The sequence below is a fragment of the Cyprinus carpio genome, chromosome B21 (assembly GCF_018340385.1).
Source record: "Cyprinus carpio isolate SPL01 chromosome B21, ASM1834038v1, whole genome shotgun sequence".
NCBI classification, from domain to species: Eukaryota; Metazoa; Chordata; class Actinopteri; order Cypriniformes; family Cyprinidae; genus Cyprinus; species Cyprinus carpio.
In genome coordinates, this window is record NC_056617.1 from 3405065 (window position 1) to 3428627 (window position 23563).

At 35.9% G+C, this 23563-nt stretch overlaps 2 protein-coding genes and 1 non-coding gene across 3 annotated transcripts; all 3 read left to right on the forward strand.

The window, feature by feature from the left end:
* The first annotated feature begins 6683 nt into the window (after positions 1-6683).
* On the forward strand, positions 6684-7710 carry LOC109060517 (C3a anaphylatoxin chemotactic receptor-like). The gene has a single exon (XM_019077691.2). The coding sequence runs from the start codon at positions 6684-6686 to the stop codon at positions 7611-7613; it is 930 nt and encodes a 309-aa protein (XP_018933236.2). The 3' UTR covers positions 7614-7710.
* A 3636-nt stretch (positions 7711-11346) lies between these two features.
* LOC109060718 (torsin-1A-like) lies at positions 11347-17784 on the forward strand. Its single transcript, XM_042748155.1, has 5 exons — positions 11347-11531; positions 14783-15048; positions 15121-15296; positions 15384-15511; positions 16860-17784. Exons 1-5 carry the CDS (start codon positions 11423-11425, stop codon positions 17102-17104), a joined length of 924 nt encoding a protein of 307 aa, XP_042604089.1. The 5' UTR covers positions 11347-11422; the 3' UTR covers positions 17105-17784.
* A 5132-nt stretch (positions 17785-22916) lies between these two features.
* On the forward strand, positions 22917-23080 carry LOC122141348. The gene has a single exon (XR_006157733.1). It is a non-coding gene; the product is annotated as a U1 spliceosomal RNA (small nuclear RNA).
* Positions 23081-23563: the final 483 nt, after the last annotated feature.

Consider the following 23563-nt stretch of genomic DNA (forward strand, 5'->3'; position numbering starts at 1 on the left):
TGAATCACTTGTTTATACATGTGAAACACGTGCACGTACATGTGAATCACTTGTGCATACATGTGAAACGAATGCACGTACATGTGAATCACTTGCGCATACAAGTGAAACGAATGCACGTACATGTGAAACACTTGTGCATACATGTGAAACGAATGCACGTACATGTGAATCACTTGTGCATACATGTGAAACGAATGCACGTACATGTGAAACATGTGCACGTACATGTGAAATACATGCACGTACATGTGAATCACTTGTGCATACATGTGAAACACGTGCACGTACATGTGAATCACTTGTGCATACATGTGAGACACTTGCTCGTACATGTGAGACACTTGCGCATACATGTGAAACACGTGCACGTACATGTGAATCACTTGCGCATACATGTGACGCACGTGCACGTACATGTGAATCACTTGCGCATACATGTGAAACACATGCACGTACATGTGAATCACTTGCGCATACATGTGACGCACGTGCATGTACATGTGAATCACTTGTGCATACATGTGAGACACTTGCTCGTACATGTGAATCACTTGCGCATACATGTGAAACACTTGCTCGTACATGTGAATCACTTGCGCATCATGTGAAACAAATGCACGTACATGTGAATCACTTGTGCATACATGTGAGACACTTGCTCGTACATGTGAATCACTTGTGCATACATGTGAAACACTTACTCGTACATGTGAATCACTTGCGCATCATGTGAAACAAATGCACGTACATGTGAATCACTTGTGCATACATGTGAAACACTTGCTCGTACATCTGAATTACTTGCACATCATGTGAAACAAATGCACGTACATGTGAGACACTTGCGCATACATGTGACGCATGTGCACGTACATGTGAATCACTTGTGCATTCATGTGAAACACGTGCACGTACATGTGAATCACTTGCGCATACATGTGAAACACTTGCTCGTACATGTGAGACACTTGCGCATACATGTGAAACACTTGCGCGTACATGTGAATTACTTGCGCGTACATGTGAAACACTTGCGCGTACATGTGAAACACTTGCGCGTACATGTGAAACATTTGCACGTACATGTGAAACACTTGCGCGACTTGCGCGTACATGTGAATCACTTGCGCGTACATGTGAAACACTTGCTCGTACATGTGAGACACTTGCGCATACATGTGAAACACTTGCGCGTACATGTGAATTACTTGCGCGTACATGTGAAACACTTGCGCGTACATGTGAAACACTTGCGCGTACATGTGAATTACTTGCGCGTACATGTGAAACACTTGCGCGTACATGTGAGACACTTGCGCATACATGTGAAACACTTGCGCGTACATGTGAATTACTTGCACGTACATGTGAATCACTTGCGCGTACATGTGAAACACTTGCTCGTACATGTGAGACACTTGCGCATACATGTGAAACACTTGCGCGTACATGTGAATTACTTGCGCATACATGTGAAACACTTGCTCGTACATGTGAGACACTTGCGCATACATGTGAAACACTTGCGCGTACATGTGAATTACTTGCGCGTACATGTGAAACACTTGCACGTACATGTGAATCACTTGCGCATACATGTGAAACACTTGCTCGTACATGTGAGACACTTGCGCATACATGTGAAACACTTGCGCGTACATGTGAATTACTTGCGCGTACATGTGAAACACTTGCGCGTACATGTGAAACACTTGCGCGTACATGTGAAACATTTGCACGTACATGTGAAACACTTGCGCGACTTGCGCGTACATGTGAAACACTTGCTCGTACATGTGAGACACTTGCGCATACATGTGAAACACTTGCGCGTACATGTGAATTACCTTGCGCGTACATGTGAAACACTTGCGCGTACATGTGAAACACTTGCGCGTACATGTGAATTACTTGCACGTACATGTGAAACACTTGCGCGTACATGTGAGACACTTGCGCATACATGTGAAACACTTGCGCGTACATGTGAAACACTTGCGCGTACATGTGAATTACTTGCACGTACATGTGAAACACTTGCTCGTACATGTGAGACACTTGCGCATACATGTGAAACACTTGCGCGTACATGTGAATTACTTGCGCGTACATGTGAAACACTTGCGCGTACATGTGAAACACTTGCGCGTACATGTGAAACATTTGCACGTACATGTGAAACACTTGCGCGACTTACGCGTACATGTGAATCACTTGCGCGTACATGTGAAACACTTGCGCGTACATGTAAAACACTTGCGCATACATGGGAAACACTATATATCTGTGCATATACTGTATATGAAAGACATGTGGTTACATAGAAACTCTTTGCGTATACCCTGTAATCGCCCACATACTGTTGTACCTGCACAAAGACTGCACTTTCAAACATTCTTGCGTGTGAGAGAGCATAAACATTTTCAGTGTGTCTGGAAGTCGTTTCATTGCAACTGGAAGTTTAGTTCATTTGGAAACAGAAGCGTGGTTTATGCAAAGAGTTTCTATGTAACCGCATGTCTTTCATATATATAAGTGTATGATACAGCTTTCATTCTTCAGGTCAACCATATATTCATGAAAAAAAAAATCAGTTTGAATAAGGAAAACAATAACTTTGCCACAGTATCCTTTCAAATGTTAAAGTTGCCACAGTCACACCTGCCTGATGGCCTGATGTAGGCTCCCCTCACTAAACATTTGGTGACTTTTAATTAGTTGAACTTAACAAACTGGGATTGTTTTTATCAAGGTATTCTTTTGATGGAACTGGGAGTCCATCATAATTGCTCATATAAGTTACCAGAATAATCAAACATATGCAGAATAATACAATTACAATTATTGGAAGAAGAATTACTTATTTCTAACAACAGCTTATGAAAATGACCAAATTAGCATTGTTCCAAATGAAGACTAAAACTATTATTTGGCTACTTCCTTTGTAGCTTTAACATTAACAAATATAGAGCGAGATCAGATAATTAGATCCACATTAGATAAAATGGCTCTGTTGGACAAGGAAAGATCTCTCTGAAGGCAGGAATTAAAAATGATTTTACCATTTGTCAGAAAAAAAAAAAAAACAAATTTTATCAATTGGGTGTCAATTGAACATATGCACGAGCGTTCTTTAGAACTTCTGCATAAAGATAAGCCAGCTCGTAAACTTCCGGTGAAGTTCATTTTATATGTGATAAATATAGGTAGAAACTCTCACAGAAACCTCTCCTGCCTTATTTTTAGCAGAAATTGAGAAACAAAATAATTGCAATACTGTAAATAATGATAGCAGCATTAACATACAGTGTTATGTAATTAAATAACATATAAATTCATATGCGAGCCTAGAAATCCTAGGAGAGTACCTAGACACATAACTTAAATGCTGACAAATAAGCACAAAAAAATAAGGCTAACAGTTAAGCTAATCTTTTAAACGACATAATAATTGTATTCTTGATAATCAATATCTTACCTTTATAGTCATGTACACGTTTTTAAAATCTTATAACATTTTAAAGCCTTTATTATTTCTCAACTCTACAGATGTGCAGTAAAATTCACTTTAAAGGTTCACTTTTCATTCCTGAAGACGATATGAAGAAATGTGCCAAAAATAAAGATCTTTAAGATGAAAATGACATGAATGTACCATTATAACCAGGAGATGGCAGCAGAGTATCAATCATTGGTTGCAGTTGCCATTTCCACTCCCTAGGTCTTGCTTTTCGATTTATTATAAAATTAATATTATAACAAATTTTAGTACTTTACCGCTCTGAAGTATAAAGTATAGCAAGTGCAGGAAGTCACAAAGTCACTTGTCATTTAAAAAAAATAAATAAATAAGCCCAGACAACAGCCTATAACGGTGAATTAGGCTATTTAGTTAAATGCAAATTTAATAAGTTAAATATTAATGGTATAACAATTAAATAATGCATTAAAAAGATTGAATTTTTATTTTATTTTATTTAAATACTACATCATTTAAGTTTTATCTTTAACTGTAAGCTGCTAAATATATTCAGAAAACACAGACTTGTTGCAGCGTTAGTTTTGTTACTCTTAATTTAGTCTGAATCACTTAATGCACAGCTCTATTTTGACATCGTAAAACAAAAGGTTTATGTTTGTAGAGTACTTTGCAACAGCTTTGAATGTGGCTCAACCAATCAGAATCAAGGACCAGAACTATTTGTTTTATGAGGGATTTTTATGCATAATAGTAACCCTCTAATGTGATCAAACATTTTAAAATAGCTGGGCTAAGATATATGACAATTTTTATGACTGCAGAAATATGTTAATTGTCAGTACACACATTATCCCACCGGTCACAATTATGACCGACCATAAAACACAAATTTTCACACACTTTCCCAAATAATTTTCAAAAAATAATTATTGATTATTTCAAAGGGTTACTAATGGCACATTATTTTTATATTTTCATGTCTGGGAAATAATTTGGGATTAAACTGGTTAAATTTGTTACATTTGCTGCGAATTCAGTAATATCTATCATTATTTGTTTCTGTCCTGTTTTATTTATTCATTTATTTACTTGTATTTTATGCATTTTTAGGCTTATTTTATTTCACGGGGGGAACTCGTGGGCCGGATGGGCTGGATTTGTCCAGGCCCTTGTCATTTATAGGCTGGACTTCTGCAATGCTCTTCTGGCTGGACAACCCTTTCAACACCCTAGCAACCATCATGGGTACCCTAGCAACCACATAGCAACACCCTAGCAACCACCTCAGGTACCTTAGCAACTGCAATAGTATGGAAACCAAGTTGTGTAGCATAGTAATAGCAACACCTTAGCAACCACGTTGTTTAGTAACCAGAATACCTTAATAATATTTCTAAGCTGTATGAACTGGACGCTGTAAGCGTCCATTCTAATATTTCTTATCTATCTATCTATCTATCTATCTATCTATCTATCTATCTATCTATCTATCTATCTATCTGTCTGTCTGTCTGTCTGTCTATCTGATAAGTTTGACGGTTTTCAGTCTGAAATAGTTTGAAGTAGTTCTAAAGCTTAAAGCCTGAATGTTTTGAAGGCAATACAGATCAGATCAGATAGATAGTTAAATGATAGAAAGCTAATTTTAATCACTTTTTTTGACATCTCTGCTTCATTTAAATGCTTCTGCGTTTGCCTCAATGTAGCTGCACAAAATAGTTCTCATCAACCTTGAGAGACTCAGGGATTTGATTGTCATTACTGTTTTATATTGTGACAGATGGTCCTGATCCATTTGTATAGCCTACCATAACACAGGTTCAGCACCTAGCATGTAAAAATAACATTTCTTTTAATTAACCACCTTTTACAAATCTCATTAATCTTTGTAATTTATACTCGATACACTGCAACATATATGATGCGGTATCATCCACTCACCACCAGAGGTCAGTATCTCCTCCCTGACATGGACTTATTGTGCATCAACTATGATTGTTTAGTTTCTCTGTTGCTCAAGACATTTCATTCCTCACACATAAGTAGCTTTCTCTTTACACACAATGACATCACAATAAATGTTTTTATTTATTTATTTATTTTTGAAAATGGCAGCAGAGATTTGGTAAAAACATTAAAAAATATTAATGTTTGAAAATCTTCCACTGATTCACAGTTGTTAAAAACATTCAAATTCACACTGCCAGCAATGTTGAGATAATGATTTTGAAATCTAAAATGAAAGTGCAGACTTCATAATCCACAATATCATTGCAAAATGAATTACTAATTTCAATTTGACAATTTATACATATATCCAACTTTACCTGCTTATATACTCACATACTCAAGCGAAATACAAAGTCGCAACTTGTTGATAATTTGACACCCAGCTCTAAACTGCTAAATGTGCTCTTATAAGAATATTATGATATTATAATGATAAGATATTATGAAAATTAATGTTATACATTTCTGTAAAACTTTGCTGAAACAAAGTCTTGTGAAAAGTACTATATAAACACAACTGTTTGACTACATTTCTTCATTTATTTACATATTAAATTGCTATTTCACATCTATTCACGTGTATTTGGCAAACACTTTATCCAAAGCATTGGATAAAAGGGAAAAACATTGCAATGAAGCTATGTCTTTTCAATTCATGCATTCCCTGGGAATCGACCCCATGAGGCTTACCACAACATGAAGACTTAAAACCATCTTTAAGTGGAGTTGACCATGATGTTTCCCAACTTTGAAATGTTGGTGAAGCCTCATGAAGTGGTTAGAAGTCTCAAACATGAGAGAAAAACATTCAGCACAAGAACGTTCTCCTGTGAACTGGATAACTGTGACTCATCACAGACAAACGTGAGTTGATTAGGCTACTTGGTTATTTTATTGTTTGTAAACATTCTTTTTCATACCTTTCACTAAAAGTAACGTTTAACTGGTTGCATGTTTCTAATAATAATTCAAACTTGCTTACAATAGTAATGCAGATATTATCAGATATTTATAAATAACGGTATCTTATCTGACACGTCATTTTAAATATGATTTATAACATTAAATTGACAAAAATCTGATATTAGCAGGATAAACCGAACGCTTTGGACAGCATCAGCTAAATAACAGCAAAATGAACCAGACAGACTTCACAAGTGGAGATGATTGTCACTGTTGTTTTAATGAAATGGTGAGGAAACCAATGAGGGTGATTTCTCTGGTCTTCTACTCCCTCTCCTTGATCCTCGGCGTTCCTGGAAATGCATTTGTCGTGTATGTTGCTGGAATGAAGATGAAGAGGACCGTTAATACATTAGGGTTTCTCAATCTAGCGATTGCTGACCTCTTGTGCTGCCTTTCCACTCTTTACTATTTGGCACAAAGATCTCTTCATGATCACTGGCCGTATGGATCCATCATGTGCAAGACTTTCCACTTCGTTATGCTCATCACTATGTTTGCCAGCATTTTCACCTTGAGCTTGATTAGTCTGGATCGGTTTTCTCAGGTGATCACACCGGTTTGGGCTAAAAATCATCGCAGCCTGTTAATTGCACGACTGTCCTGTGCAGTGGCCTGGCTTCTGGCTTTAGTTCTTAGTCTGCCTTTTATGATGTTAAGAGAGACTTTGACAGAAAATAACACAACATCCTGCCTTCATCATCAACTTGATGATGACAACTTTAAAATGTATTCAAGGTTAAGCATCATCAGATTTGTGTTTGGCTTTTTGATTCCTCTCATATGCATCACAACATGCTATGGATTCATCGCACGAAAGTTAGGCAGGAGTCATTTTCACTCTGGACGAGCGTTTCGCATCATGTTGGCCGTAATTGTGGCCTTTTTTCTGTGCTGGTTGCCATATCACACAGTGGATTTGATATTAATATATGGAGGGGAATCAAGTGTCTTGGCAGCTTTGGCAGTGGATCCGCTGGCCATCTCTTTGGCGTATATCAACAGCTGCCTGAACCCCATTCTGTATGTTTTCATGGGACAGGATTTTAAAAGCAAGATTAAACTTTCTCTTAGACGTGTTTTTGAAAGAGTTTTCTCTGAGGAGGGAACACAAGTCTCACGATCCACCCAGTCTCAACAAATGCACTCATTGTAGTGCTGATATCAACTCATTTATTCATGCATTTTCCTTTGCCAGATCTATGCGCTTTCAAACAAGGCACTTTCCACTTGTTTTGATATTTTGTTTTCTGATGCAATGATATACAGAAATTGTGGGACATGTATATTATATTATGTATGTTATATATTATATTATTCTCAGAATAATTATCTAGATCAAATACTCTTGTCAAGTGTCATAACAAAAATAATTTCTTTTAAAACTGAAACTTAATATGTGCAAAACAACATGGCACAAGTCAGGAAGTTGATGCAAAATTATCTGCAACGAAGCAGAGATATGACAGAGAAGGAATATTGTTTTATGTCACAATGTTTTTAATTTCTTAATTAGCAATGCTCTTTTTTTTTTAGAAGGATGCTGTAAGTTTTGAGGAAGTTAATGGTGTGTCTACTTATAGGATGTGGTCTATAGGGACTTATCTTGATGTCCATGAATATTCTGTCTTAAATGGAAAAGTCTAGTATCTGTATACAGATACATTACTAGTCTAATAATAGCTATGAATGTTATACCATTACATTGTGTGTGTAACATCAATCCAGATTTTAATATTTTGCTGTTTATTACATTGTATTCAATAACTGCAAAATTCAGCTGAATTTAGAAGAGGACATGGGATGTATAATTTGCTACCTTCAGTCACCCACAACCCTTTGTACCCATTCCATTTCATAAAAATAAACAGACGAAAAACAATTCAGTACTGAGCTTGTCTGAATTTATTATGAAATGTAAGACAAAAATAACCTTTTCGGACATGAAAGCATAGATGTTATTTTTCGTTTTGTTGTAAATTACGCACTTACTAGACTGTGTCATTCTAGCGTTTAATGCCGAGGAGGACTCTAGCCTACAATCCTCTGAAAGACTGAACTAGGAAGGACGCTAGTGATGGGTCGTTCTTGAACGATTCGTACATTTTGAACGAATCTTTAAAAAAAAAAAAAAAAGTGAAAGTGACGTGACATACAGGTAAGTATGGTGACCTATACTCAGAATTTGTGCTCTTCATTTAACCCATCCAAAGTGCACACACACAGCAGTGAACACACACACACACACACACCGTAGTGGGCAGCCATTTATGCTGCGGTGCCCGGGGAGCAGCTGGGGGTTCGGTGCCTTGCTCAAGGGCACCTCAGTCGTGGTATTGCTGGCCTGAGACTCGAACCCACAACCTTAGGGTTAGGAGTCAAACTCTCTAACCACTAGGCCACGACTTCCCCATGTGACTCGGGACGAACGAGTCGTGTCGGGGAGTGATTCGTTCAGTCTCGCATGCATGCGCAACTTCCTATGGGTTCTGTACTGAAATTAGTTCACCTGTTTCGAGTCTTCGGGTTTTCCGAGTCATTCGTTCATCATGTGACAGGCCCATAAGCTAAACCTATGCAGTCTGAGCCGGAAAGAAACTCAATCATAAGACAACCAACTCTTTATTACCTTTGTTACCACATTCAGTGTGACAGAAATTCACACATTTATAAACTGTAAGAAATAAAAAGCTACAATTTGAGACCAGAAATGCATCACGTAACTGTAAGAGTAAATAGAAATTATAATAATGATAATAATAATAATAATAATAACTATGCACCCATTTGTAAGGAAATAATTTCTCTATCCAATGCTGTCACATCACGTGACAAACGAACGAACGACTCGAAAGATGAAGAAATCAATTCTCTTTCCGGCTCAGACAGCATAGGTTTAGCTTACGGGGCTGTCACGTGCATTATAGCATTATAGTTTTGTATTGTTTGTAGTGTGATCAACGTTTGCGTAAGTTGTGTTAGGGAAGTAACACGTAACATGTTAATTACATTTTGTTAAAATGAACGAAATGTCTCGAAAAAAGATTTGTTCATTTTGCTGAACGAGACTCAAAGGTCCGAGTCGGTAAAATGATCCGAACTTCCCATCACTAAAGGACGAAGCCTTCCGTTTGAGAAACACCCCTTATGTCTGTTTCATTCATACTGAAAACCAGAGGGAGCCCTCGTGCAGAAACTACACATATGCATCACAGAAGTAATGGAACTCATGACTTTCCAGGAAATCCCTAATATGGACAAAAGCATCCAGTTATCACTGTAGCTGAGTAAAAAGAAGATAGAAACATAGACAATAAACACTAGACTGTGACAATATATGGTTTATCTGTGTTCTTCAAACCATCTCGGGTATTTTCATAATAGTTAAGTATATCTATAATCCACTGCTAATCGACATAGTGTAGCGGCACAAAATAAAAAATAAAACAGCTGTCAGGGATCTAATTCCCTCAGCTGACCGGAGCCACAAACACACACAGTCATATCACTGATCAAAACAGGGCAGCCTACAACCATCCCAGCAGCCCAAACACACACACACACACACACACACACACACACGTATCATCATCCTTTACTGGTCCTAAACATCATCACTCAGCCCTGTGTAAATGTGCACACAGACTGTAAAGTGATCATATTCATTTCTCACACTACCAGCTTCAATAACAGCAGATAATACACTAGATAACACACTCTAAAAATATAATATAAAGCCCAGAGCATACCAAATAAAGCCCTGGTTAGAAACCAAACCCAGAATTAAAGACTCCACCGTCTTGATAATTATAATAAAGCCATTGCAGAGAATATGTTGATGTGGTCAAATATGATTTTCCGTGCATTAAAGGTTTGTTTTGGACTGACTAAACATAAAACTGGGCACATAAATCGATCCAGAAAGCCAAGAATAATAATAAAAGCTAACAAACAAAACATATCATTAAAATGTGTTCCTAATTGTTATTATTTATGATTGTTATGTTCACTGTTTTATTGTATTATACTGTATTACATATAATTAAATCTTAATATTTACTTATATTTCATATACATGCAATTTGTTTCATTTTATTTTTTTGTTATTATTATTATTTGATTAATTCATTGTTACTTTCATTGTGTTATATATCTATATTTCCATTTTTTCAACACCCTCGGATAGTTAAAAAGTGCAGAACAGAAACCGTTCATAACAGAAAATGTGGGCACTGCAGCCACCTGGAGTACATAAGCAGTAATTACAACTCAAGCAAATTATTTCTCCATCCATTTTTGATTCTTTCCTGATAATAAATAGTACTTTATTTAACACGTTATAATAGGTTAATTATGATGAATTATCATAAATACCATATTCATCAAGAACAGTTTTTAACTTTCCCATTAAAACACAGCATGATGTTTACATAATGTATAAGCAATAATAATAATAATTCTTGATATTCATCCCAGCCATGGTCTTACACTACAAAATAATATATTCCCTGGGTTTTTTCTCTCAGCTGAATTATGAATAAAGACTATTATTATTTTGGCCCTACAAAGTAGGTCCCTCTTGTTATTGATTTTTGTATGGTTGTACACAGAGAAATGTTATAGCTGTTGCTGGTGATATATTTTAGATGTCAATTATAAATATCTCCCTGAAGCTTTAAATGGATTCTACATATTATTCTTTACGCACAGTGTTTGGGAGTATTCACGCATAATTCAACACATAATCACATGATATCAGATATAAAAATCAAACATTTTAGAAGAGCACGCAACATCACGTTTGTTTGAACCACTGATTAGTTCTGCGCAGATATTACTCAAACGAGCCTTCAAACTGCAAAACGAAGTTCAAACTTTTTCGAAAGATCATGTGACTAGGAAGTGGAGACTGAGTTTAAGCCTGCTTTTTGTATCGGTGGTTTATTCAGTAAAGCGACTGACAGGATGCTCATTGGGGCCGGTGTTGCTCTAGTTGTTGCTCTGGGAGCACTCTGGACATTCAGAGAGGAAAGAGAAGACTGTAATGAGAAGTGGATCAACTTCAGTAAATACGGTAAGAGAGAGGTAATGTGGATTTGATCAGAATACATTTTGATTAAACGAAAAGCTGCTGGAAACAAATGAGGAAATCTAAACGATAAAATGAATAAAGGTTACAGGCTACTGCAATAAAGGATATACATTTTCATACAGTTTAGTTATAAATGTATCAATTTACTACTGTGTTTATAAAAATAATAATTCTTTGCATTTATTATTTGAATATTTATGTAATTATTTAGGCCTGCAGTTATTTATTTATCACTTGTTTAGTGAGTTATAAGTCACACGTCGCCAAACCCGGAAACAGGTCTCATGGCATCAGCTCTTCGGAGAAACTTCACAGCAGTATGAAGTGATGTCGACATCTATGGACTTATAAGATAATCAGATAACCTGTCTAGTTGTTTGCATCGTTGATGTTTCATTAAATTTTAATATCCGAATGTTAGTGAAAACAATTTTACAGAACACAGAAATCTGTTGTGCATAACCCCCATTTGGAAGCACGTGGGTAACAATATTCAGTCTGAAATGTAATATCCAAAATGGCAATGCATTTCTGTAATCTTAAATATACATTTTCCCACATGTGTGCAAACTTTGGTGCAAAACGAAAAAGAAAATTTAATTATATAGTTTACATTTCCATGTTCTACATTGGTTTTAATAGCCTGTGTAGATTAAATTATGAGTTGCAAAATTAAAATGAAAAATGTATGACCCAAATTGATATGTTTAACATGTACAAGCAAAAACTGTAGCAAAACTATCATTTAAATGTTATTTTTCCTAAATGCATGATCATCATAATACCGCGTTATAATTGTAGCAAAATGCAGTTTCACTTTCAAAATGCATTCTGAGCCAAATATAGCAAAATGCATTGGCACGTGCACTTAAAACGTTAAGATTGCGTTTTTATTACCCGCGATGAATGTAGTTTAGGGCTGGGCATACACTGTGCGATTTTCGTCACATTTTGAGCCGATTTCTGAAAAGCGAACCTCGCGACCTTGAAAGCGAAAGTAAAACGCTCCCGCCTATTCGATACCCCTCATTCTGAGAGTGGCTCCCTGATGCGCGTGAATTAGGCTACATACATTATTTCCCATCATCAAACCTATCTTAGGCTGGGTTGTGTATCTGTAACCATATCGCTGCACATTCATGTACTTTTGAATTTTGCACACACAAAATGAAAAGCATTTGGTTGTGGATAGTAAAATATATCTAAAAGTGACGTGACATACAGTGACCCATACTCAGAATTTGTGCTCTGCATTTAACCCATCCAAAGTTCACACACACAGCAGTGAACACACACACACACCGTGAACACACACCCGGAGCAGTGGGCAGCCATTAATGCTGCGGCGCCCGGGGAGCAGTTAGGGGTTCGGTGCCTTGCTCAAGGGCACCTCAGTCGTGGTATTGGCGACCGGAGACTCGAACCCACAACCTTAGGGTTAGGAGTCAAACTGTCTAACCATTAGGCCACAACTTCCCATATTTGCAACATGTTCATGGATAATTGTGCATGTGTGTGTTAATCATTTCATCTGTTTTCATCCCATATCTTCCCTGCTGCTACTGCTGAAAACCAGGCTCACATTTGTGATGTCATCATACAAGGACCCAACAACATTATATGCAGAACTACACTTTGAACAGAAGTTACTTAACTGCAACTTTTTATTAGACTAAATGCAAAATATTTGTATAGAACAGCACACATTCAGACTTATTAATCACATTCAATAAATACCCATTCATACAAGTCATATGAAGAATCCAAATTATTTCAGGAAAATAAAATACTTGCCATATGCAATTCATATATGTGTACATTATTCTTCTATATTGATATTCATACTGGCATTTAATGGCACAGTTTAATGGGTAAATTAATTTATCGGAAAGAGACATTCAACACACACACACACACACACACACACACACAGAGAGAGAGAGAGTTAAAGGGGTCATATGATGTTGCTAAAAAGAACATTATTTTGTGTATTTGGTGTAATGAAATGTTTATGCTGTTTAAGGTTGCGTTGATTTTTACAAAGCTCATAGCTCTGAAAAGCGGGGTGTGCTGTGATTGGCCAGCTATCCAGCGCGTATGACGGAAATGTTACGCCTCTTAACATACTGTGATGCCTTGTCCGGCCGGAGTGACAAGACATAAACATAAAACCCATTATAAATGTGGGTCCTCTTTTGGAAGACCAAACAAAATAGTTTCGCTTTCACAACCAAACACACAGCGTCTTTACGACATGGCAGTGGCGGCAGCAACAATACTACAATGAGAATAAAAGGTACGCCTTCTTTCTTTGCGAACATCTGGGCGGCATTTTGCAAATCTTCGCACATCGTGACGTAGATATGTGGGGGCGTGGATGAGTCATAGTTTTATAAAGAATATCTCTTTGGATTTGAGACTTTAGTCTTTGCAACTTTACAGATCTTCTTTATGCACCAAGAGCTTGTAACACTCCAAAGAGAAAGGAAAAATTGAAATCGCATCATATGACCCCTTTAAGCTTTTATTTGTGCACATGGAGTGTGGATCTTTAACAGGCTTTTGGCTGCTTTACTTTTTACTGACCACTAGATAGCAGATTTTCGACACTCTCGAAGCTTTTAATATTTTGAAAAGTCAGGGTTAAGTCTAAGTGCTTCACAAAGCTTCATTAACGTTTTTATGGTTTCTTATGCGTTATGCAAAAATTCACTTAATAAGACATGCAAATCATTTGCGTTTTAAATCATCGTGGTTATGCAAAACGTGTTTTTTTTTCTTTCTTTTTTTTTAATCAGTTCTTTTAAAAGAACTGTATCGGGAAATTAATCGGACTTCTCATCACTAGTAGCATATTAAAAGGATAGTTCATCCAAAAATTTTAATTCTGTCATTATTTACTCATTCTCAAGTTGTTCAAAATTATACCTTATTATCATAAATAAATTAAAAATAAATTATCAAAAAATCAATATATAACTAAATACTGAATTAAATGTAGTCCTAATAGCAAATAAATGTAGGCGTTTGTATTTCCCCTCTAGAGTAGGCTATGTGTTTTAATATATTTATGTATGAATCATTTATTTTGCATATAGAGTATACATTTATATAAGTTTAGTTCTATTTGTTGTATCTATTACTAGGTAATATTAGGGTGTGACACAATGGTAAAAGACCAAAAAGGCAGTTAACTAAACGATTGTAGGCTCAAACTCTGCTCTCATCCACAGGACTGAAGTATGATCTCGAAACAAAGCTGTACGGGCAGCATGTCGCTGCTCAGGTTATCCTGAAAACTGTCACAGGCTTCATGAATAATGAAAACCCAAAGAAACCGCTGGTTCTGTCCTTCCACGGCTCGACCGGGACCGGGAAGACCTTTGCGAGCCAGCTTATAGCGAAAAATATTTACAAAAAAAAGACGATTAGCAGCTTTGTTCATCTGTTTTCAGTGACAGCACACTTTCCTCACAAGGAGAAAATTGACACGTACAAGGTAACAAGTTTATACAATATATGCACGATATGCAAATACATAGAAAATTGTTTTAATATATTGCATGTTTAGACGCAGTTACAGGAGTGGATACGAGGGAATGTTTCCAACTGCCCTCGTTCGATGTTCATCTTTGATGAAATGGATAAAATGCATCCAGGACTGATTGACATTATAAAACCTTACCTGGACTTCTCAGACAACCTGGACAGAGTGTTGTACAAAAAGGCCATCTTCATCTTCCTCAGGTCAGTGTCACTTTTCAGAGTCAAAACTTTTGACCCATTCATTTCAACCAAACAGCCTCTGTAAGCAAGTTGTTTTTGTTTTTATAGCGATGCTGGGGGTGTGAAGATCAATGAGGTGACTATGAAATTCTGGAGGGATGGTAGAGAACGAGAGGAGATCCAGCTGAAGGATATTGAGAAGGAACTTTCACAGTCTGTCTTCAACAACGAAGACAGTAAGTCAAGTGGGATTGTTCACAGCAGTTGGATTGTTAATTAATACAGCCACACAACACTATAAGTTGTAGTGATTTTACTACATTTAAAAGCTGTGGTCGCAAGGGGGGTGCGAGGCCCTGTGCGAAGTTGAGATGTGAGGCCCTCTGCAATTTTGTGTGTATGGGGGGGTTGCTATAGTAACGAACACAACTTTAATATGCATCTGTTCGATTGTGATGCAGTGCTCACTGACATGCTTGCACACGAATCACGGTCACGCACACACTCATAAGGATCGTAAGATCTACAGCATAATAATAATAATAATAATAATAATAATAATAAAGCAATTAAAGGATTAAAAGTGATTTAAGGGAATAAGTAAATAAGAATGTTAAAATGAGTTCTAGGTTTGTAGTTATATATGAAGTAGTAATCAGTTTACACTATTTGACAGTATTTTATTTGTATATGTGCACATTCACTCTTATTTGTATGACTAAGAGTCGAAAAAGCAAACGTCTCGTCACGTTCATTTATGATTTAATCATGATCGCATATTTTCAAAAGTTTGAGTAGTTTGCATCACTAGATAGTCTGTTACTGTCGGTCACTGAACATTTATATCGTAAAACAGTTTTCTAATACAGTACTACTTACATCTTTCCACGAACCCCACGTTGTGTTGTGACAGTGACAGTAAGACCTAAAGTAAAGCCTTCTTTGATTTAATTGGATCTCGATCATTCTGACATTGACGAGCGCTGATGGACAGACCAGCCTAAAAGTTTAACTTTTAAAACTTTTTGTCGTCCTAACCACAAACAGCGTTACTCAGTCTTATACTGTCTATCAGCTATGACTATTTTAATCTTTCGAAGGACAAAATAGGTGGAAAAACAGAAATTAAAATTAAACATAAACGACATAGGAGCGAGGTCCTCTAGAGGCGCGAGGCCCTGTGTGGTCGCACACTTGGCACAGAGCTTGCGAAGGTACTGTTTGCACCTCAAACATGTTATAAAATCACTAAACATTTAAAAGTGTTGTAAAATTAGTAATAAATAATTAAATAAGTAAAATTAGTAATTAAACACCAACAGCAGCAATATGATAAAACACAAATGTTTATTATATATTTATAATAATCACATTAAACATTTCTTTAAGTAATGATATTCATTAAACCGGCAGCATAACAGAGGCCATTATTTGTATAACTATTAGCGCATTGGTCAGGTGGCTCAATCAATCAGATTTTACAGCCATACCAGTTTTCTGAAGTATAGTGAGTACCACATTACCTTTTATTACCTTTATATTATTATTGCTTTTATAATTGCACATTCTTCTGTCTTTCCGCAGGTGGTTTAAGGCACACTAGTTTAATTGATAAGAAACTGGTGGATTTCTTCGTGCCGTTTCTTCCTCTGGAGTACAAGCACTTTATTCAGTGTGGTTTGGCTGAGATGGCCAGACAGGGTCTCCCCCCAGATAACAGTGCGATTAAAAGATTGGCTGATGAACTAACCTTCTTCCCTAAAGAGGAGCGCGTCTTCTCGGACCAGGGCTGTAAACTCATTGCTAACAAATTGCCTTTCTTTATATAACACACAGAAAAAACATCTCCAATCTGTCATTCGTCATCATTTAAATTAAATATGTAACACAAAACACACCTGTGTTACGGGTCCCGGGCTTGGAACACGTAAGTAGATTAAAAGTACCTGAATTGTCAGGAGAAACAAAAGCACAGGCAAACTTCAGTGTCTTTCCGCAGGCGGAGCTTGATAGTGTCTCTTTATTAACATTAACATCATAGTAACAGTGTAATATTGAAATCTTTTTCAGTGTTTTCACAGCTAGCCCATTTAGTTGTAATCAAGTCAAGTCAAGTCATCTTTATTTATATAGCGCTTTAAACAAAAAAGATTGCGTCAAAGCAACTGAACAACATTAATTAGGAAAACAGTGCGTCAATAATGCAAAATGACAGTTAAAGGCAGTTCATCTTTGAATTCTGTGATATCATCATTCAGCTCATCTCAGTTTAAATAGTATCTCTGCAATCATTTGCAATTAAGTCAACGATATCGCTGTAAATGAAGTGTCCCCAACTAAGCAAGCCAGAGGCGACAGCGGCAAGTAACCAAAACTCCATCAGTGAGAGAATGGAGAAAAAACCTTGGGAGAAAGTTGTTGTAATCACAAATCACGTTTCATATGATCAAAAATACAGTTTTGTAAAATGCTTTTGTATTTGTTTACAAAAATAAAATTTTCAAATGTGCGTTTCCGTATTTACTCTTGTTTTATAAAACACATTTCATCATAACTTCTTTAATAATCATCAACATGCTGCAAAATACACATTAAAGGAGCAGTTCACTTTCAGAATGAAATTTCTGTCATCATTTAGTCACTCCCCACTTGTTCCAAACCTGTATGAGTTTCTTTCTTTTTTTGAACACAAAAGAAGATATTTTGAAAACTGTTGATGAGCACCATTGACTTCCATAGTATTTTTTTTCCTACTATGGAAGTCAATGGTGCTCATCAACTGTTCGGATGCCAACATTTTTCAAAATATCTTCTTTTGTGTTCAAAATAAGAAAGAAACTCATACAGATTTGGAACAAGTGGGGAGTGACTAAATGATGACAGAAATGTCATTCTGAAGGTGAACTACTCCTTTAATAAGCCCTTATGTGTTCTGTGGAAGCAGTTTCTATAACCATATGAAGTGACACTCTGTACCTCCTTCAAATCATCACACAGCGGTTACAATTGTATCGTTAAAATTTAAATGGTTACACTTGACACAAATTATCAGTCACTCATGCTGTGTTCTGTTAATGCATGAACTTCATATTATTTATACACTAAAAGAAGATGATGTGCTTTTATTTTTATAATTTTGTTTTTATTTTTTTTTTTTGTTCTGTTTTTATTTTACGGTCGGTTAGCCTACTGTTTTTTTTTTACTTTCTGTTACTTAAAGGGATACTCCACTCCAAAATGAAAATTTTGTCATTAATCACTTACCCCCATGTCGTTCCAAACCCGTAAAAGCTTTGTTCGTCTTCTGAACACAATTTAAGATATTTTGGATGAAAACCAGGAGGCCTGTGACTGTCCCATAGACTGACAAATAAATAACAGTGTCAAGGTCCAGGAAAGTATGAAAAGCATCATCAAAATACTCCATCTGCCATCACTGATTCAACCGTAACGTTATGAAGCGACAAGAATACTTTTTGTAAGCGAAGAAAACAAAAATAACGACTTTATTCAACAATTCCTTTGTCAACAGTCTCCTCTGTGTCTCTCCAAATCACCGTATGCTCTTCTGTATCAGCCAAAGATGCGCTGTTTTCTTTCAAATCAAAGCTAAATACACATAGAAACAGTGCATCCTTGATTCTCTATCACTGCAGTCAGTGGGTGTTGCAGTTAAACAGTCCACAAGTTGTCAAATACTTTTAATGGTTTCATTTTCTTTTGGCAAAATATTTATTTTTCAATATTTATTTTTCAATTTTGAGGTGAAACACATGGAAGGCGATTCTGCGATGGATTTTTTTTAATGCTAATTTTTAACATAATTCTTACATTTTTTTTCCTAAGAATTGCAAGTTTACATCTCGCAGTTCAGACTTTTTTTGTACAAATTATTAAATTCTGAGTTTATACCTCGCAATACTGCCTTTTTTTCTTTTTCAATAATTGGTTTCATTTAGATGTACACAACAATACAGAAGAAGTGCTCTGTCACTACTTCTATTGAATCACAATTTAAATTTAATAATAAACATCATATTTCCATGAGCAATAAACTGTTGTGTTATAACAAATCAGTCATGTTATAAAATATAGCAGATTTAGTTAATGAATAATTCACCCAAAAATGAAAATGTTATCCTTGTTTTTTATTTTTAATTTTTTTATACAAAGAGTGAAATTCTTTAATGTTAAATTTCGTGCTCCACAGGAGATAAAAAGTCATATGGGCTTAGAAAGACATGAAGGAGAGTAAATAAGGATATTGACCTATTGTGCGTCTTGTTGCCGAGCCCCGCCTTGATATAATGATTGACAGGTCGGGGGCGTGATCGGCTCGGAATCCATTTTAAATTGAATTTTGTTTTTTTAATAGATTTTTTCACATCCACATTGACTTAAACTACATTAATTGCGGAGTATTTAATGAAAATGCAATTTAAGAATATTAAGTGTAATTTTAATTTTAATTTTTTGCAACCATTTTGCTGCACCTTTGGCTCAGAATGCATTTTGAAATTTTGAAATTCTCGAGATAGCACAATGAAAATGCAATCTCAAGTGTCCTACCCATAAATCTGAATGCATTTTGGAAAAATGCCATTTCAATTATAATTGTGCTACAGTTTTTGCTTGGACATGTTAAACATATTTAATCAATTTGGGTAATACAATTTTTTTTTTTTTTTTTTTTTTTTTTTTTTACTTTTGCAACTTATAAAGCATTAAAATATGTTTTTAGTTCACATATTAAAACTGTGTAGGAAATGGCAAATGTAAATTATATAATTGAATTTTCATTTTGCACTTAATGTTGCACATATGCATGGGAAAATGTAAATTTAAATAAATAAATGCATTGCCATTTTGCAAATTACATTTCAAAATGAATTTTGCTACCCATATGCTTGAATACAAAATAGACTCAATGTTTGTTTCAATGACTTTGCTTGCTGTGAATAATAGAGGAGATCATAATAATGTGTTGAGGTTTTTTGTGGATGTTGTTGTTAATTATTGTTTTGATACATTTTTTTCGTAGAAATTTCAGGTGAAGGATAATCCACTTCTTACCTCAGAGACTGTGTTATGATCAATACCTTATTATTTTTATTGTGAGTATTAGGCTTATCATTATTGCTGATCACTGTTGTTGTGCAATGATATTGTAATATTTACCATTATACAGTATAATCAGAGGAGTATAGAAAGGTTTATGAAAGTGTCACTCCACAATACAATAGCAAATATATAAATATGTATAGTATTTTTATGTTACATTAATCAGTGTCTAGCACACCTTCCTAAGGAAAGGATATGGATCAGAAGACACTGCAATTACTAAATGATATTTAGACAGACTTAAAGAAGTTCCAGATCTATACTTGTGCTCTTATTTTTGTTATTTTGCCTTTAATGTTAATAAACGTGCAAACAATATACTTGCTCTTGTGAATTTATTTTGATGTTAATAACATTGTGCGAGCTGTCTCTTTAATACCGCGTGGTTTATAGGCCTACACATGTTGCTGCTGATTGGGCTGACATTTTTGACACACCCACCAAACAAGAGAAAACGTATCTTTTTTTTTTTTTTTTTTTTTTTTTTTTAATTGTTTATTACAAACTCTCGTGGAGACAACAGCATAAGAAAACCGGGCAAGGCATCAACAAAATGCAGATTTTACAATGAAATAAATTTTTAATTAAGATTTATGTTTAAATTAAGGCATTGTTCACAAAATAAAATATGTGTTACAGGATCAAAAACATTTCAGCAGCATAACAAATAGCTTCTACAGATTGTTTAGAATTTTTTACAAGGTTCAAGGAGGATAATAACATACGAAATTCATTTTTAAAACAGTTTACATTTGGCAATTGTTTTTTCCATTTACTCGTGTGAATGTGGTATTTACCCATAATGATGATAAGGTTAATCAAAAGTGAAAGATCCCTTGTCAGTTTAGAATTATAAATAAGAATATCTTCTATTGTAAATTGTTCAAGTTCGCTAATTTTATTATTTAACCATCTTTGGACATCTTGCCAAAACTTCCTACTAACTGAGCAAAGGAAGAATAAATGCTCTGTTCGTTTTGGGTTTTCATGACAAAAGTCGCAAGGGTCAACTTTAAAACCAAATCTACCCCTCAGTGTCTCCGCAGATGGATAGTAGTTATTAAGAATTTTAAATTGCATTTCTTTTACTTTGGGTGCAATTGGCCATTTTATAAATCTCCACTGTTTTTCTGCAATTGTTGGATTATCTAATATTTTAAGTTTTATCTTCCTATCATAATCATGATATATATATCCTTTGAAAGCTTTATTTAAATATTTGTGAGAAAACGTATCTCAAACCCCTTTGCACACCGCTTCCAGGAAACATGTCGTTCAAACCAGAAACCGTAGCAAAATGTTGCGCACGGGTTTGAGTTTGAACTTGCCCCTGTGTGCTGCTTCTGTGATACAGCACAAACCCCGCCCTGCAGCTGATTTCATTGGTCAACTCAATCTCACACATATCTACAATAACCTGTAAAGAAAGGTTTAAACTTCAGGAAGATTGTGTGACAAGGAAGTGGAGGCTGAATTAAAGCCTACTTGTTATATCGATGATTTATTTAGTAAAATGGCAGACCGGATGCCCCCTCAGATCACCCTGTTACTTGTGGGTGCAGTACTTGGTGCTCTGGGTGCAACATAATGGCGTTACTATTGGAAGAAGGAAGTCTGTAATGGGAACTGGATCAATTTCAATAAAAACGGTAATGTGGATTTGATCAGACTATAGTTTTGTAATATGCAAAATAAAACCTGCAACATTAGTAAACAAAATAAATACATAAATGAGGAAATGTAAATGATTAAAAGTTTATACTGCACAACATCAAGGATGAATAAATGCTCATACAATTTAGTCAGTAATGTATCAATAAAATTACAATAAAAATGCTATTTTTTTTACACTTATTCTTCAAACATTTATGTAATTATTTAGGCCAGTTATTTATTGATGCAGATATTTAGCTATCACTTATTTATGAATTTACATTTCCTATAATGATGGGATGGTCCATGCGCAGAGCAGTGTTGCCATGTCGACCTGAGCAACTTTGAAATCGTTTAATTGCTTATAACTATGTTTATGTATAATTTCCTTATAATTTAATTGGAATTTGTGATGGAGCCTAGTTACAATTGTAGGTTTGTTTTACCTCACTTTCAGACATGCTTGACAGTGTGTCCAATTCTAAATGCTCCTATATGGTGCCGACATGTATTTTGTTGAACAGCAAAAATTAACAAAAAAATCGTATTGGAAATATAACAGTGATCCGATGGCAATAATTATCCAAGTCAACAGCAGTAAGTCTACACAAATAATGGATCTCGAGTCATAAGTCACAGTTAATCGTTAGGACAGTTCTTTTAACCATGCATGAACCAAGCATTTGACTTCACATCATTGGTTGGTTGTGTAAATGAACAGGGCTCTACTGAATCCTTTTTTTTAACCAGTTCAGTTAAATGAACTGTCCAAAACCTGTTCTCTGAAATTAATCGGTATTTTCCATCACTAATATTTTTTACCCAAAATGAAAATGTTGTCATCATTTACTCACCTTCTTGTTGTTGATACTTACCTGGCAGGGGAGACACCATGATCAAGAAGGCGGTTCACCCAGGGCGAGGCTCATCCATTGCACTCCGGCCGTGCTGACCCCTGCGATTTCCCCAAATGTGGGAATCTCGACTGCATAATTTATGGTAGTGGGGGACTGTGTTCGCCCTCTCCCCTGAAAGTGCTTAGGGGAAGTCGTGGCCTAGTGGTTAGAGAGTTTGACACCTAACCCTAAGGTTGTGGGTTCGAGTGTTGGGCCGGCAATACCACGACTGAGGTGCCCTTGAGCAAGGCACCGAACCCTCCAACTGCTCCCCGGGCGCCGCAGCATAAATGATACCCACTGCTCCAGGTGTGTGTTCACGGTGTGTGTGTTCACTGCTGTGTGTGTGCGCTTTGGATGGGTTAAATGCAGAGCACAAATTCTGAGTATGGGTCACCATACTTGGCTGTATGTCACGTCACTTTCACTTATGTTTTTAAACTGTTTAATTTTCTAAGCAGTAAGCATACAGTTGCTGGTCCCCATTGACTTCAGTAGTATGGAAAACTATTGAAGTCAGTGGGCAGCAACTGTTAGGTTACCCACATTCTTCAAAATATATGTTTTAATTTTCATTATGAAATCAGTGGAAAATACAGATATAAATAAACAAATGCA

Bases quoted from the DNA above. Each gene is read 5' to 3' on its own strand.
- LOC109060517 (XM_019077691.2), top strand. From the start codon at position 6,684: ATGGTGAGGAAACCAATGAGGGTGATTTCTCTGGTCTTCTACTCCCTC.
- LOC109060718 (XM_042748155.1), top strand. From the start codon at position 11,423: ATGCTCATTGGGGCCGGTGTTGCTCTAGTTGTTGCTCTGGGAGCACTC. The intron at 11,532-14,782 runs GTAAGAGAGAGG...TCTCATCCACAG, and splicing joins GATCAACTTCAGTAAATACG to GACTGAAGTATGATCTCGAA. The intron at 15,297-15,383 runs GTCAGTGTCACT...TTGTTTTTATAG, and splicing joins GCCATCTTCATCTTCCTCAG to CGATGCTGGGGGTGTGAAGA.